The 14,809-nt window shown below is 34.1% G+C and overlaps 1 protein-coding gene across 4 annotated transcripts in view; it reads left to right on the top strand.

The window, feature by feature from the left end:
* The window catches only part of NIPBL (NIPBL cohesin loading factor), a 186,834-nt gene that overhangs the window by 66,926 nt on the left and 105,099 nt on the right, over positions 1-14,809 (top strand). For 3 of the 4 annotated variants that reach the window (XM_036020202.1, XM_036020205.1, XM_036020204.1), the window contains exons 2-3: positions 11,530-11,672; positions 13,597-13,762. In XM_036020202.1, coding sequence (XP_035876095.1) covers positions 11,609-11,672; positions 13,597-13,762 — 230 coding nt within the window. In that variant the 5' untranslated portion in view covers positions 11,530-11,608. Of the gene's footprint in view, positions 1-7,609; positions 7,637-11,527; positions 11,673-13,596; positions 13,763-14,809 lie in introns of those variants that run through there. The other variant, XM_036020203.1, reaches the window with a different exon arrangement.

The following is a 14,809-nucleotide window of genomic DNA, read 5'->3' as shown; positions in this document are numbered from 1 at the left end:
TGCTTTATCATGATAAAGCTGCAGATCACCATTTGCCCTCAGCAGCTGCTTTGTGAATCATGGGCATAGTTACCGTGGAGGAATACTCAAGTTTAATGCAAAATTTAATGCAGTTTCATTGCTCTGCTTGCTCTCATTTTGAATGTGATGGCCACACAGTACACATGCTCACTCAACAGTGTCTACTGCCCCCACTGACTAGTACAGTAAAGTTGTCCTTGTTCACATATGTACATTCCAGCCCACTCTTCTTGGCTGCCAGGTGACATCAATGCTGGGCAAGCCGTTCTCGTTATATTAACAGTGGTTGGACTTTTTCTGGATAGACCTCATACCCCATCATGTTATAGAACATTTTGTTCACACCAGAAAGTTTCTACCCCCCACCACTATTGAACAAATTGATATTGGACCTCAGATGCTGCTAAGAAAATGAAAAGACTGGGATAAAATATTTGCACAATACATATCTAGTACAGGACTTTTATCTAAAGCATATAAACCATACTTTCAGAAGTCAACAGGAAGTTTGCCAACTTCTGCTCTAGACCTGTACTTACTGGGATGTCAAAGCAAAGAGATGTTTAGTAGTCAGTTGGGTATATGACTCTAGTGTACTGGGAGATGTCAATTTGGAGTCATCATCACACAGGCTCTATTGTAAAATCATGGCATTGAATAGAATCAACAACAGATGAGGACAGAAGGATGAGAAAGATCCAAAATAGGAATCAGGAATGGTGAGTATTGTGAGGAAAAACTAGGAGAATGTGTGGTTCTAGAAAAGAAAGATTTGTTCAAACAGTAGGAAGTGATCAACTGTGCTGAGTGCTAAGTCAAATCATGAGATCTGAGGCTTGTGCATTGGCATTTAACAGTGTAGATGCCATTACTAACCATGGCAAGACATCTGGTGGAATGATAAGAATAAAAACACATACAGTGTAGTTTCAAAGAAGATAGAATTAGAGGTGAATATGGACAACTGAAGAAATTTTGCTGTGAGAGGAAGCAGAAAAATTAAGTAATTGAAGAGGGTCAAGGTAAGGTTTTTGGCAGAGTTTTGGTTTTCATGGGAGTAGGGGGAGTTATTAGCATGTAGATGTGTGTATGCTGATTGTAATGATTCAGTAAGAGGTAAAATTGATGACGCTGGAGAGAGGTGAGAGGAGTTAAAACTATATTTTGGGGGAATTAACCAGAAAAAGGATCGGTAATGCAGATTATGCATAAGTGATCTTGATTTTTTTGCATGTCTTCTGTGTGTACTCTTTTCCTTCTCAGTTGCCCTTTTAGATATTTTAATTATGATCTTAACCTGTTGAACTGGTAGAATTTTCTAGTATCTGAAACATACTCTCTTTGTTCTACTAAGTTGTCTTGAAGAATTCAGTGTTCCTAGGGTCAGTGTCACATAATGAGGATCAAGAAAAAAGTAGCCAGTTTCTTGAAAAGATTGTTAGGGCAGCCAAATTCCAAATAGCTAACAGAACCAAGCTGGCCGATAAGACTTTTACATACTTTTGTAATTTAATATTAATGTAGAAGTCTTGGTGTATCCAAGCTTTTCTTATACTTTATATGTATCCAAAATAAATTTCCCTGTGTTTAAGCAAAAAATGACAGACTTCAGGATCTGTTGCTTTCTGATGGTGTTGAATAATCAGTTGAGAAGAATCTGTCCAAACTTTGATAGACCAGTATAAAAATGGGGACTTAAAATTTTTACATTAATTGAAAGTGTGCCCTCTTGTGGACTATTCAGTAATTTTACATAAGTGTTTTATATCTCAAATTTAATTAATTATGTATCATCAGATATGGTCAAAAGTCGAAACTCTATATGTTATTGTTCTTTAAGACCTAACCCTTCACAGTGGAAAGAAATAAAATCTCCACTGATTTTTCATTTCTGATACCATTGCATGAGAAGTAGTCTAATGGTATAAAATATAGTCCTAACCTTTATTAGGGGACAGAGATAGGCTGTTTCTTTTGCAGTGGAAAGGTGAGAACACGTTTGGTGTGGGGAGTTTTGTAGGAACCCAAATAATTCATATCAGCACCTGGAAATATCCTCCATGATCTCTCTGTAAAAAAGATTTTAATCAAATTCTAGGGTGCGGGAATTTTTTTTTTCCTGATGCAGCACTTATGTTTCCATATTTTGATTAGACATCATATAGCTATTCTGCAGGCCTTTGCAAGTCATTTTCACTAGTAACCAGCTGGGACTTTTTCAAATGATGAGAAGTTTTATTAAGGTTACTTTGTATAGAAATGCATGCATGTGAAAGAAGTTGATTAACCCTAGCCAGTTGGTTAGAGCATCACCTTGATACTCCAAGGTTGCATATTCAATCCCCAGTCAGGACACATACAAGAATTAACCAGTGAATGCATTAATAAGTGGAATGACAAATTGGTATCGCTCCCCCCTACCTTTCCTCTCTAAATTCATAAATAAACAAATACATACATAAATTGATAAGAACAAAGAAAGCTGATTATACAATATAACACTTTATTAATTGTTTTATTTCTTAATGAACATACACGTATTCTGTTAACCGGTTTTTAGGCACCCTAATTCTAAACTTCATTTACTTACTGGTGACTTCTTTTTCTCTTCATAACATTACTCAGTAATGCAACTGTGGCCTTCTGTTACATATTAAATAATATGATATAGCCACATTTTTGGAACACACACACAGCACTCACACATTGATATCCAACAGGGAGGTCAGGGTTCCAAAAGCAAAGCATGTGTCCAAAGAGAGCTTTTGTCCTACCTGAGGCCCAGGATGGCTGGGAATACAGCTCAAGACAAAATTGTAAATTTACTTAAAACCTTTTTTCTGCTCATTGGTTTTTATTAGTGTTTGTGTATTTAATGTGTGGCCCAAGACAACTCTTCTTCCAGTGTGGTCCAGAGACGCCAAAACATTGAACACCTTGTTTTATTTTGCATTTTTCTTGTTTAATGGAAATAATTTAGAACTATAGAAAAGCAGGGATGTTTTAAAGAAGTGAGAATTTTTACAGTGCAGCTGATTGGGAATTCTTTGCTTTTGAGCTACGATTTTGAGGAAGATCTTTTTGAAGTGTCCTAAAGAGAATTTGCTGTTGAATACTAGGCAGCAAAAAGGAATCTGAAGGTGGCTTGACCTAAAGTGAAAGGAATTTGTTGGAGAAGTGCCAGTTTTTAGAAAGTCACCGTTTCCTATTTAAAATGGTATTTAAATAGTACAACATAGTTCCTGATCTAGCCTCTTAGAATGTATATTCTGCCTATTTCCCAAAAGAATTTGAGGCAGTTTATACTATTAAATATAATATAAACTGAGATAATAAAAACTGAGATAATAAAAGAAAATACCAGTTTTATACCTTCCATCCCTCCTCCCCACAGAATAACATTACCAAGGAAGAAAAGTGTTAATTAGGTAAATAGTCCACATGTATACAATTTCAGTTTATTCAAAATAATGTTATAATCATACAAGATAACAACAGTATAAAGAATACTGACCTACAAATCAAATATTTGCATTCTAGTCTTGAATAGTTCAATCACTAGCTGTGAGACCTTGAGCAAACATTTAGTTTATCTGAGGAACAGTTTCTTTTACCTTTTATTGGTTTATCTTTCTGTCATAGCAGTATAGATACTTCCCAGTTTTATGTCCTTCAGATAGATATGCATGAGAATGTAAGATCTGATTAGAAATGCCTGAGTTCAAATCCCCAGTTCTGCTAAGTACTATCTGTGTAGCCATTGGCAAAGCATTTAGACTCTGATCCTTCATTTTTGCACCTGTGAGGTAGAGATAATCTTCACAACTCTCTTAGTTTGGTATGATAAGGAAAGGATGGGTTAATGTTTGGTACATAAGAAATGCTAAAAAAAAATCCTTTATAACCACGTCTCATCTCATCTATTATTATAATTTAACCATCATTAATCCTCATTGGACCATTTCCATATCTATAGCTTTAGTTCTGACCACTTTTGGCAGTTCCAGAATATCCGACTTCCCACTTCAGACATCTCCAAAGAGACAATACATTGGCATTTTCACCTGAATGAGTCCGTAATCAAACTACAATTACATGTCAGTACTGTAGTATTCTTCCAACAACTTTCTGCCTCCATTCTCTTTACTACCCCATTCTCCCTGTCACTCTACTAGTCTTACTAAAAGTTTAAGTTCACTTATATCAAAGATATGGAACAAAAGATCACCATTTCCCAACAAACTCCTTTGTGGGCTCCAGTTCACCTTTCTGGCCTTATGCGCTGGCAAAAGTGTTTATAAATTCACCCTGCATATCTGCTAGTCTTTATTGGTATCTAGTACAGTACCTTCATACAGTAGATTCTTAATATAGGTCTCATAGGTAACTATTTGACTATCCCAGAGAAATTTATGTACAAATAGCAGCGACTGTTAGACGACTCATTTAATGCTTTTTACTTTTATACAGTTTATATGATCACTTTTATTAATTATAAATTAATATTCAATAGGTTTTTAAAATTCCAAAGTAACAAAAATGAGAATTTTCCCCAAACCCCAGAATACATTCTCTCAACCATTCTTACTGGCTCAAAAATATATTCTTAAAGAACCTTCTGTCTTGTTAAAACATTTGTATAAATGATACAGATACATTTGTATGAAAATTATTTTAAATAAAATTGGACTTCAACTTTATACATTGATATTCTTTTTTTTTTTAAGATTTATTTATTTTTAGACAGAAGGGAAGGAAGGGAGAAAGAGAGGCAGAAACATCAATGTGTGGTTGCCTATCATGTTGGCCCCCACTGGGGACCAGGCCCACAACTCAGGCATGCGTCCTGACCAGGAATTGAACCGGCGACCCCTTGGTTCACAGCCTGCGCTCAATCCACTGAGCCACACCAGCCAGAGCTACACATTGATATTCTTTTAATTAGCAGTAAATCTTTATTTTTTCATGCATTTTTAAAGAGTCTTTGGCATTTTAAAAATAAATTTGATGCAGGTTGTGAAGGGATTAAAATATATAGTTTCAGTAAAATTGGTTAGGGTTTTAAGTCAATGAATCATTTCCTTTTCTCTCCCTGGGAGGTGTACCTCTTTACATTTCCATGGCCAAACTCAGATTTCAAAGGGTAGAAACTATTTCCATCTTAACTACTGCACTTTGCTTTCCTAGCATAGTATCTGACACAGTGACACAAAATGAATATTGAATGCATCATCCTAAAGGGCTACATACTATAAAAACATAGTGTGCACTTTTGGATAACATTTATAACTCAAGGAATACCTGTATAGGATTGGATGAACTTAGCAACATTTAAAAACTATTTTCACTATGAGGTGAAAGGAAAATGCTTTAGTTATATCAAAAAAACTGAAGCAGATTTTTCTGGAGAAAAACACAAAGAATCTTAAAGAAATTCCGTTTATTAAATTAAGGCAGGCTGAATAGTTGTTATGGGAAAAGTTACCAAATTGACACCTTACATTTATTGTACACTTACCTCATCATTGATATACTTGAAGGAAATAAAGGGTTTGTTCTTGATCAGAATTATTTATTAAAATGTCATGATGTCGCCCTGGCTGGAATAGCTCAGTGGATTGAGTGTGGGCTGTGAACCAAAGTGTCGCAGGTTCGATTCCCAGTCAGGGTACACGCCTGGGTTGCAGGCCATGACCCCCAGCAACCGCACATTGATGTTTCTCTCTCTATCTCCCTCCCTTCCCTCTCTAAAAATAAATAAATAAGAACTTTAAAAAATGTCATGATGTCAATTTTAAGAAGTTATGAACGTAATATAAACATACCAGGGTATTTACTTATTCAAGATTGATTTTCTTCAGGAGTTTTTGATTACTGCAGTGTAGTCCAGGTCAGGAAGAAAGTTGAGGAGTACTTGAGGTACCATAGAAATTTGAACCAAGATTTGATGTTTCACTAAAGCTGTCAAGTAATATTAGAAAAAGAATTAGATATATCTACATAGATGAAATATTTCTGAGATAACATAGGTAACAAGAGCAAGATGCAGAAAGTGTACAATAAATATCAGCTCACATTTATTGAATCTTACTACATGCCCAGCTCAGTTTTAATTACTTTACATGTATTAATTCATTTCATCCTTACAACATAGTATCAGATGAGGAAACGGGGTGCAGAGGGATCCAGTAACTTTTCTAAGGTTACACAGTAAGTAAAGGTGCTTGTATTCAAATCCAGACAGCCTGTCCTCTTTCTTCCTTGACTACATATTGTGACTACCTCCTTTCCTCTCATCTATATTGATTGTAAAATGTGACTTTTAGTTGGTACATAGTAATCATTCATGGATGTAACATTTAAGATACTAATAATGTTAAGCTAGTAGTATTTTAGCTGTTACATAAAGTGTCCATGTGCCAAACAGCCTGAGTTTGACTCCTGTTCCAGGTGCATGTAAGACCATAGTCAAGTTACTTATTCTCTCTGTATGTCAGTTTTCTCATAAATAAAACTGCATTATTAGTGAGTACCTATGTGTCACATAAAGATTAAATGAGAGCACATCTAAAGTGTTTAACTGATTTTTATTACATTGGAGGTGCTCAATAAATGTCAGTTATCATTTTTACCAGTTTTCCATTACTAAAAAAAGCAAAATTGTTAAGACTATACACATTTTTTGGTTATAGAATACAAAGTGGCTGTCTAGGAAAGTTTATCTACCATTAGATTATGAGCGTGCCTTTTATTCCAAACCCATCCCCGTTTGAGTATTATAAGTTCTATCAATACTGTTTTATATGCATTTCTTTTGTTTGCCTGAAGGAATCATAAAATTTGAAGTGAAATTAAGTGAACAAAGAGCTAGGGTCTTTGAAAATCTTGGCAGGTGCTTAGAAGTTCCTTTCAGACTCATTATAGTTGGTGTACTATCTTCCACTAATTAACCATTATTCAATAAACCATCAAGCTTTCTAAAATTAGTCTATAAATGATTTCTTTCACATTTGTATGTATTTGATTTACAAGTTAGATTTTTTTTTGCCTTTTATTGCTGGTATTTATTTTAGCTAACTTATTTAAGTTAATCATGGGTGGGTGTATCTAGAACTAGTATACATATCAATATTTACAATACTACGGTGAAATATACTGGAATTTCAAATAAAAAATTATAATAGATCTTTCAGAAGTAGTGATTATTTGTACTCAAAAGACCCCTTTTCCCCTGATTCACCTGTATTTCTCTTCTGTTCCTCTCAAAAGTGTGGTATTTTTTAAAAAAGATTTTATTTGTTCTGGCTGGTGTGGCTCAGTGGATTGAGTGCCATCCTGTGAATGAAGGGTCACCAGTTCAATTCCCAGTCAGAGCACATGCCTGGGTTGTGGGCCAGCTCAAGAGGCAACCACACATTGACATTTCCCCCCTCTCTCCCTCCTTTTCCCACTCTAAAAAAAATACAAGTCTTTTAAAAATGCAAAAAGATTTTATTTCTATTTATTTTTAGAGAGAAGGAAAGGGAGGGAGAAAAATGAAGGAGGGAAACATCCAACCAGGGACCTGGCCCACAACTCAAGTATGTGCCATGACCAGGAATCAAATTGGCAACCTTTTGGTTTTTGGGATCATGCCCAACCCACTGAGCAAACACCAGTCAGGGCTTACACATGTGTTTTTTAGTTAGCAGTAACACTGTTAATTTTCTGGATCACTTACTACGTCAGATAGTAAGTGATTTACATGCATTTATTTCATTTTCTTCATCACTTAAGAAGTGGGCTACTTCCTTCACTCTTCCATTTCTTTAAATCTGCAACTTTCAGACTGCTTTGCCTTAGTGACTAACGAAGACATTTTTACCTTGACTCACAAAGCAGTGTGCAGTGTACCCTTATGTTTTTTTTATTCCTTTCATCATTCTCAGTGTCGATCTCAACCCTCTAAATTTATTGTATAATCCACTAATCGATCACCATTCACAGATTTTAAGTAAAACACTGCCTTAACGGACAGTTCTAAAGCACTCATAATCTTCTTTCCCATTTGGTTACCATTTCATTCTGGACACATTATTCCCCAGAGATAATGACTTTCAGCTTCAGTTTCAGCAGTTTCATCAAAGTGTACTTTCACAGAGCCAGGTAGACCAAACATTACCCAATACAGAGCCAGAAATGTCATGTCTAATTAGTTAGGGATGTGTATATTCATTTTTAGAATTCTAGGAATGCTGGGTTTTGATGGACCCTGGTCACCTTCCAGCATAAGGTAGTAATATTTCCACGGTTTACTCATATTTTTCCAAATCTGTGCCTTTTAGCAAAAATTGTAAGTCCACTTCTACCAGAGGCTTCTGCTGTTCTTCAAAATCTTGGATTCCAATGAAAACAGCATAGCTCAGTATGAAATCTAAAGACTTGTGTCATCTACTCAGTCCATACTTAAAGCATTTTAAATCAAACAAACATTGTTGCTTCCCTTCCTTTCTCCCAGTTTTGAGCTGACAGCAGAGTATTTGAAAGATACTGTTACATTACTAAGAAAAGCACAGTCATCTTATGGTTTAAGTTTATTAATCTTTTAATTCATATGTGGTAACTAAATGTAAATTGTTATTAGTCTAAAAATCTCCAGCCTAGGGTTGGGTCTGCTTTATATATCACCTGGGATTTAGGAAAACAGAATAAAGTTGAGTAGCCCATGATAGAACCCTCTCGCATATGTTCTCTATGGGTTCCAATCATCTGAATTAAAAAATTAAGCATGGTCACTTGTTACTTAATCTGCTTGTATATGGCAGTTTACATGTACAACAGTGAGTCATGTGTAGTAACAAGATGTTTCTGTGCTATTCTGCATATAATTTTCTTTCAACAATTTTTTTCTATCAATTACTGAGCATAAACTGGAACTTTCTTATTAGCCTTACTTAGAAAAAACTTAATTGTATTTTGGTGACCTCTCTCAGGTTTTACATTCTGATTTTATTTTTTAGTGCATGATGCAATTGCTAAATATGTAATGTTTCTTTAAAATTTCTTTAGTGATGGTTAAACAATCAATAACTACAAAGTGTGAAGTCCACAGTGAAACAAAAGGACAATATAAGATAGCCAAGGAAATCTTTACTATTTACTGTCCCATTTCCTTTCACTGGGCTTCTACTAGCATATTTTATGTCAATCATTCATCAAAGGAAAGCAGTATTTTTTCTTTGACCAGCTGCTAGAAAAAGTTTACATATAAAGGTCATTCATTTATAAAAGAAAAAAATAATTACCAAAAAGACGGGATAGTTGTTACCTCTAGAAGGGACTGCGGTCCTCGCCTTCTGAATGGTGGTTCTGTGGGTGCTGACTTTGCAGCTCTGTTTAACCACTCTCATGTTCTGTGAATGTTTGTCATCATATATTATATTTATAATAAAAGTGTTTGAGGAAAAAGAAAATTCTTGATTTTAACGACCTGTAGACCTCTAGTTTTAAACTTACTTTTCGAAGTTCTATTAAAATGTATAAGTAAGTTGAGTTAGCAGTGTTATTTCACTGTTTTGAAGTTTACAACCCCAGAAGCTTAGAGGTTCTCTCAAAAGTGACTGACAGCAAGTACAACCTCAAAAAAAAGGAAACATTTAAACTGCAAATTACAATTCAGCTTTTTATTTTAGCATTATGTTTTAGTTGATGTGACAGGAATCTCTATTTACTGATTAGTTTATAGTCATTTAATTCAGGCATATTTTGATAAATGTGCACTTATTAAAATGTCTTTATTTTTTCAAAAAAAAGTTCTTATACAAGTACTGTTTAAGAAAAGATAAATGTTCCAAAGCCACATATTGAAATTAAGATGATAAAAGTTTGGGAACATTGCTGGTACAACCACTATGGAAAGCAGTATGGAACTTCCTCAGAAAACTAAAAATGGATCTTCCTTTTGACCCAGCAGTTCCACTGCTGGGACTAGATCCTAAGAACACTAAAACACCAATACAAAAGAACCTTTGCACCCTGATGTTCATAGCAGCACAATTTACAATAGCCAAGTGCTGGAAGCAACCTAGATGCCCATCAGTAAATGAGTGGATCAAAAAACTATGGTACATTTACACAATGGAATTCTATGCAGCAGAAAGAAAGGAGGAGCTCCCACCCTTTGAGACAGCATGGATGGAACTGGAAAGCATTATGCTAAGCGAAACAAGCCAGGCGGTGAAAGACAAATACCATATGATCTCACCTTTAACAGGAACCTAAACAACAACACAAAGAAACAAGCAAAATATAACCAAGGACACTTAAATAGAGGACAGGCTGACAGTGAACAGAGGAGAGAGAAGAGGAATTTCAGGGGAGAATGGGAAGGGTTTACAGAACAAATTTAAAGGACGCATGGACAAAAACTAGGGGTGGGCGATAATGGGAGGGAGGTGGGGAGGGTTGGATGGATGGGCTGGGTTGGGAGTAAAAGGGAGAAAACTGTACTTGAACAATGATTTTTTAAAAAGTTTGGGAACATTGAACATATTAATGGAAAAGATGTTCAGGAATTTTATAAAATGTCTATACACACACATCAATATACATCATGATAAAAACTGAATATCTAAGTCAATTAAATCATTGTATGGAACGTTAACCTTTTAGCAACTCAAGTCTTTCTCTGCTCTGTATATGATTTTATATTATGTGATTGATTGATAAGAATCATACAATGATGGGACAATAAGCACATGAACATTAAGTAATTATCCAAGAATGAAACATGTTTCAAAAAAATGTCACAAAGGAGTATATAATTATTTACAAAAAATGTTATGCAGTAAATATGTTAAGTTCAGGATGGATTTAAGGTAGGATGGCTTTTAGCTGAATTTGTATGGGGTTTCATGAAATAGCGGAAATAGCGGAAGCTTGCTGTGGATCTTGAAAAATTACAGAAATTGGACTAAAGTGTAAATGACCTACCTTGGTAGGGTAATGTATTAGGAAATAAACAATGCAGAAACACAGGGTAGATTCAAAAGTATTTGATCAGCTTAATTGGAGAGGATGATTTATGTAGGAAAGTAATGAGAGAGAAAGCTAGAAAGGCAAGTTGAAGCTAGATTTTAATGTGTCTGTGATGTGGAAGAGAATTATAATGCTTGTCAAAATTGAGTATCCTTATCTAGTAATACAGACTTCTGGTAACACATACTCTTGAGCCAGATTGCTTTGGTTCTAATCTTTGCTCCACATGTCACATTAAATTCCCTGTAAATTAATTTTCTCGTAAAAGGCAAAAAATAATGGTACTTAGCTTACTTTGTTGTGAGAACTAAATGAGTTAATATATGCAAAGCACTTTGCAGTGCCTGACATACACTAAGTAGTTTATGAATGTTGGCTATTATTGTTACAAAGATTGAACATAGAAGAAAAGCAGAAAAAACTTTTTAGAAGCCTTTCCTTAATAGTAAGGTATTTGACATATTACAAATAATTGTATCTTTTTCATTGCAGTGTTTGGGAAATGGGAAGTAATGACAGCTGGCACCTGAACTAAGTACTTTTATAGGCAACACCATTCTAGAACTTCAGGATGAATGGGGATATGCCCCATGTCCCCATCACTACTCTTGCGGGGATTGCTAGTCTCACAGACCGTAAGTTTGGTTAATTTACATAAATTATGTTCCACTGTGTGTTAAAATGATTATAGAGAAATGTAGCATAAATTGTTTGTAACAAAATAACAAAAATTTTAAGAGTTTATATTTTGAAAGAGAGACATCATTATTTCCTTTGATTCATTGGCATGCGTGCGAAAGTAACAAAACTAGTCTAATCTGCTACTAGTAGGTAAGACCTTACTTTGTGTTTCATCCTAAGGACCCATTAAATAAATGGTAGTGTGTGTTTGTGGTTTTATGTGATAAAACAATAAGTGCAAAAGTAAGGGCCAAATAAAATGAGATCAAACATTAAGACAAATCAAAACAAAATAGCATTGGTTTGCATTATAGAAACTAATAATAGGCTTTTTAGAAAGCATTTATAGAAATTAACTGAAACTGCCCTTCAAAGAAGAAAATTTGACAGCCCAACAATCTAATTTCTTGGTGATAGTTATTTTGGATGTTATGTTCAATATCTGTTGGAGTTTGTCATAGATATCAACAGCCTATTTTACTCTGAACAGTTAAGTTTAAAAGAATACTGTCAGTCTTTTGAGATTTATGTAGTGTAACACTTTTTTTTTTTTTTTAGGGTTTTTTTTTTTTTAGGGACTTACTCTTTTGGTGGGCAACTCTAATTCTTTGTCCATAATGGTGCAAAAAGCTACCTACAATATTAGTCCCTATGTCATCCTACTTGAATACATAAAAAGAAAAAAATGTAAGAGGAGACTAGAAGGTGAAGAGATGGCATACTTTTTTGTGCGTGGCATTATGCAGGACTTAGGGCTTTAAAATAAAGGAGCTATGAGAAAATAACCTCAAGAAATGTTTTTATTTATGTTTAGTATTCCCCAAATACTATTTTTCTGTGAATTTACACTTGGTTCTAGCAGGGGTAAAATAGATGACCATAGCTTTGAGGTTTGGAAAGTAGCAAGCTAATTTATGTAGTCTGAGATAACAAGGAAGTAGCTGGTAAGGTTAGGATAACTGAGGTAAGAACACTTTTAAAACTGTGTTTAGTTTTATCACATCGTTATAGATAGGTAAGGCATAAACTCATATAACCTATAGGAGTGCAAAATCAGATACAGTACCAGGGGTTTCTTTTTATTTGTCCTCCCATTGTCTCTGCAAGTAGTAATTTGTTTCCAGGACTTTTATTAATAAAAAACTTATTACCAATTGGGGCTGAGTAGCACAATAGTAATATTTGTAGGGGATTAGAAATTAAACCAAAACCAAAGACATTTTACTTAACTTTCCTAACTTTTACTTTAGGCAAATGATCAAATTTACATTTTGTGAAGAGACATTAAATAGTTGAATTTAAACTACTGTAAACATTTACTATGTGTTCTTTTGTTTTCTGTTTAGAATAGAGTGAAGAAGGGTGAGAACTATTTAGGAATTTATAACTTAAAGCAAAAAACCTTAGATATTTTTCCTCCAGAGTCCTATTCTATGAATGTTTTCCTGCTAAAGTGAGCTATATATGTTTGTATATACTTAAGTTTTTAAGAAACATGGTACTTGTCTATCTGGTAGGGAGTCAGGTATTGCTATTTATTTGAGTGTATTAGTGATTCTGATGAATCTTATAAGCAAAAATAAATGAGATTAATTAATGTCTCAATTTTTGGAAGTTACTTAGTTTTAACCTTACCTTTTTGGCCACTTATTTATTAAATTAATAAAAACTTAAGACACGAAAAATCAATATTAATATGAAGGGAACTGAGTTTTATTCTCAGAGAATAGTATAATCTATTGTGGTCTGAGTGATGATTTGGAAGTTTTGTAGAGTTAATTGATATTGGTAACTCTTTTTTAATTCCAAAACATATATAAGCACTAAGACTTTATTACAGTTACTCAATTTCTAATAATCTGATTTTATTTCAAATAGTCCTGAACCAGCTGCCTCTTCCATCCCCTTTACCTGCTACAACTACAAAGAGCCTCCTCTTTAATGCACGAATAGCAGAAGAGGTGAATTGCCTTTTGGCCTGTAGGGATGAAAATTTGGTTTCACAGCTTGTCCATAGCCTCAACCAGGTATCAACAGATCACATGTAAGTACAATATAAAATAAAGTAAAAAGTTTCGTTCTTACAAAGAGAATCAGTATTCCTGGTTTTACTTTTTATTTAAAAAAAAATTAGATGTGTGGTTTATTTTTAAAGTATATTAATATCCAAGTGAGAATATGGCCTCCTGTGATGAAATATTAATGAGATTTAAATAGGCTATAGTTACTTTGAGACAACAGTTTTGACTCATGTTCTGTGAAGATTTTTTTCAATAGTTTTGGAATAATCTTGAGATATCCATCATGATGGATCTGTGCAGAGGTCTTGAAGGTATCTTTCTTTTTCCTGGTATTTAGTTAGAGTGGTTAGGATTCCCAGCCACTAGGGATGGTGCTGCTGCTAGCTTTATTTGGACATGCTATTTGTGGGAAGTATAAAACAACTCAAAAGACTTAACTCCATGGAAGGCTACTACAGATATAAACTTAAATTATATAGTTTATTTATAAAATTTTCACACATAAGTATACTTTTTAATTTTTTACTTTTTTACTGCAAAAGAAGTACATACAATATCTTACCAGCACAAAGTAATCCTAAATTATTTTTTAAAAAGTTAGATCTCTCACCCTGTCTCTCTACATTCCACTACACAGTAGTACTCATGTGTCTTCCTATCATTTAAATTTTTTTTGATTTAAATATTCATTATTTAGAGAAATGAGGAAGACTCATTATAATGGAGAAGTCCCTGCCATTAGATGCAGTACATACTTTTGAGCCATTTATAATGCTGATGGCTGATGTGAAATACTGAATGTGGATTTGCTGATGGAGAAACTGAGATATTAGTTAAAATCAAAAGGAAGTATAATACTAATATTTTGTCACTTCAGAAATTCAATAATGTCTAAATATTGCATCATTTGTTATGCCCATGCAAGCTTAACAGTTTTTATCAAACATTTTAAGAGATTAACAGAATGGTACATACACAGTTACAATTTATAGTATGGAGAGTTACTTTAAGGTTTCACTCAGAAATTGAATCTTATCATTGGACACCATCTTTATAAGTCTTATATTTAT

This window comes from Phyllostomus discolor, chromosome 3, assembly GCF_004126475.2.
Source record: "Phyllostomus discolor isolate MPI-MPIP mPhyDis1 chromosome 3, mPhyDis1.pri.v3, whole genome shotgun sequence".
Lineage (NCBI taxonomy): Eukaryota > Metazoa > Chordata > Mammalia > Chiroptera > Phyllostomidae > Phyllostomus > Phyllostomus discolor.
The sequence above is the reverse complement of the archived record's forward strand: the minus strand, read 5'-3'. Positions and strand labels throughout refer to the sequence as shown.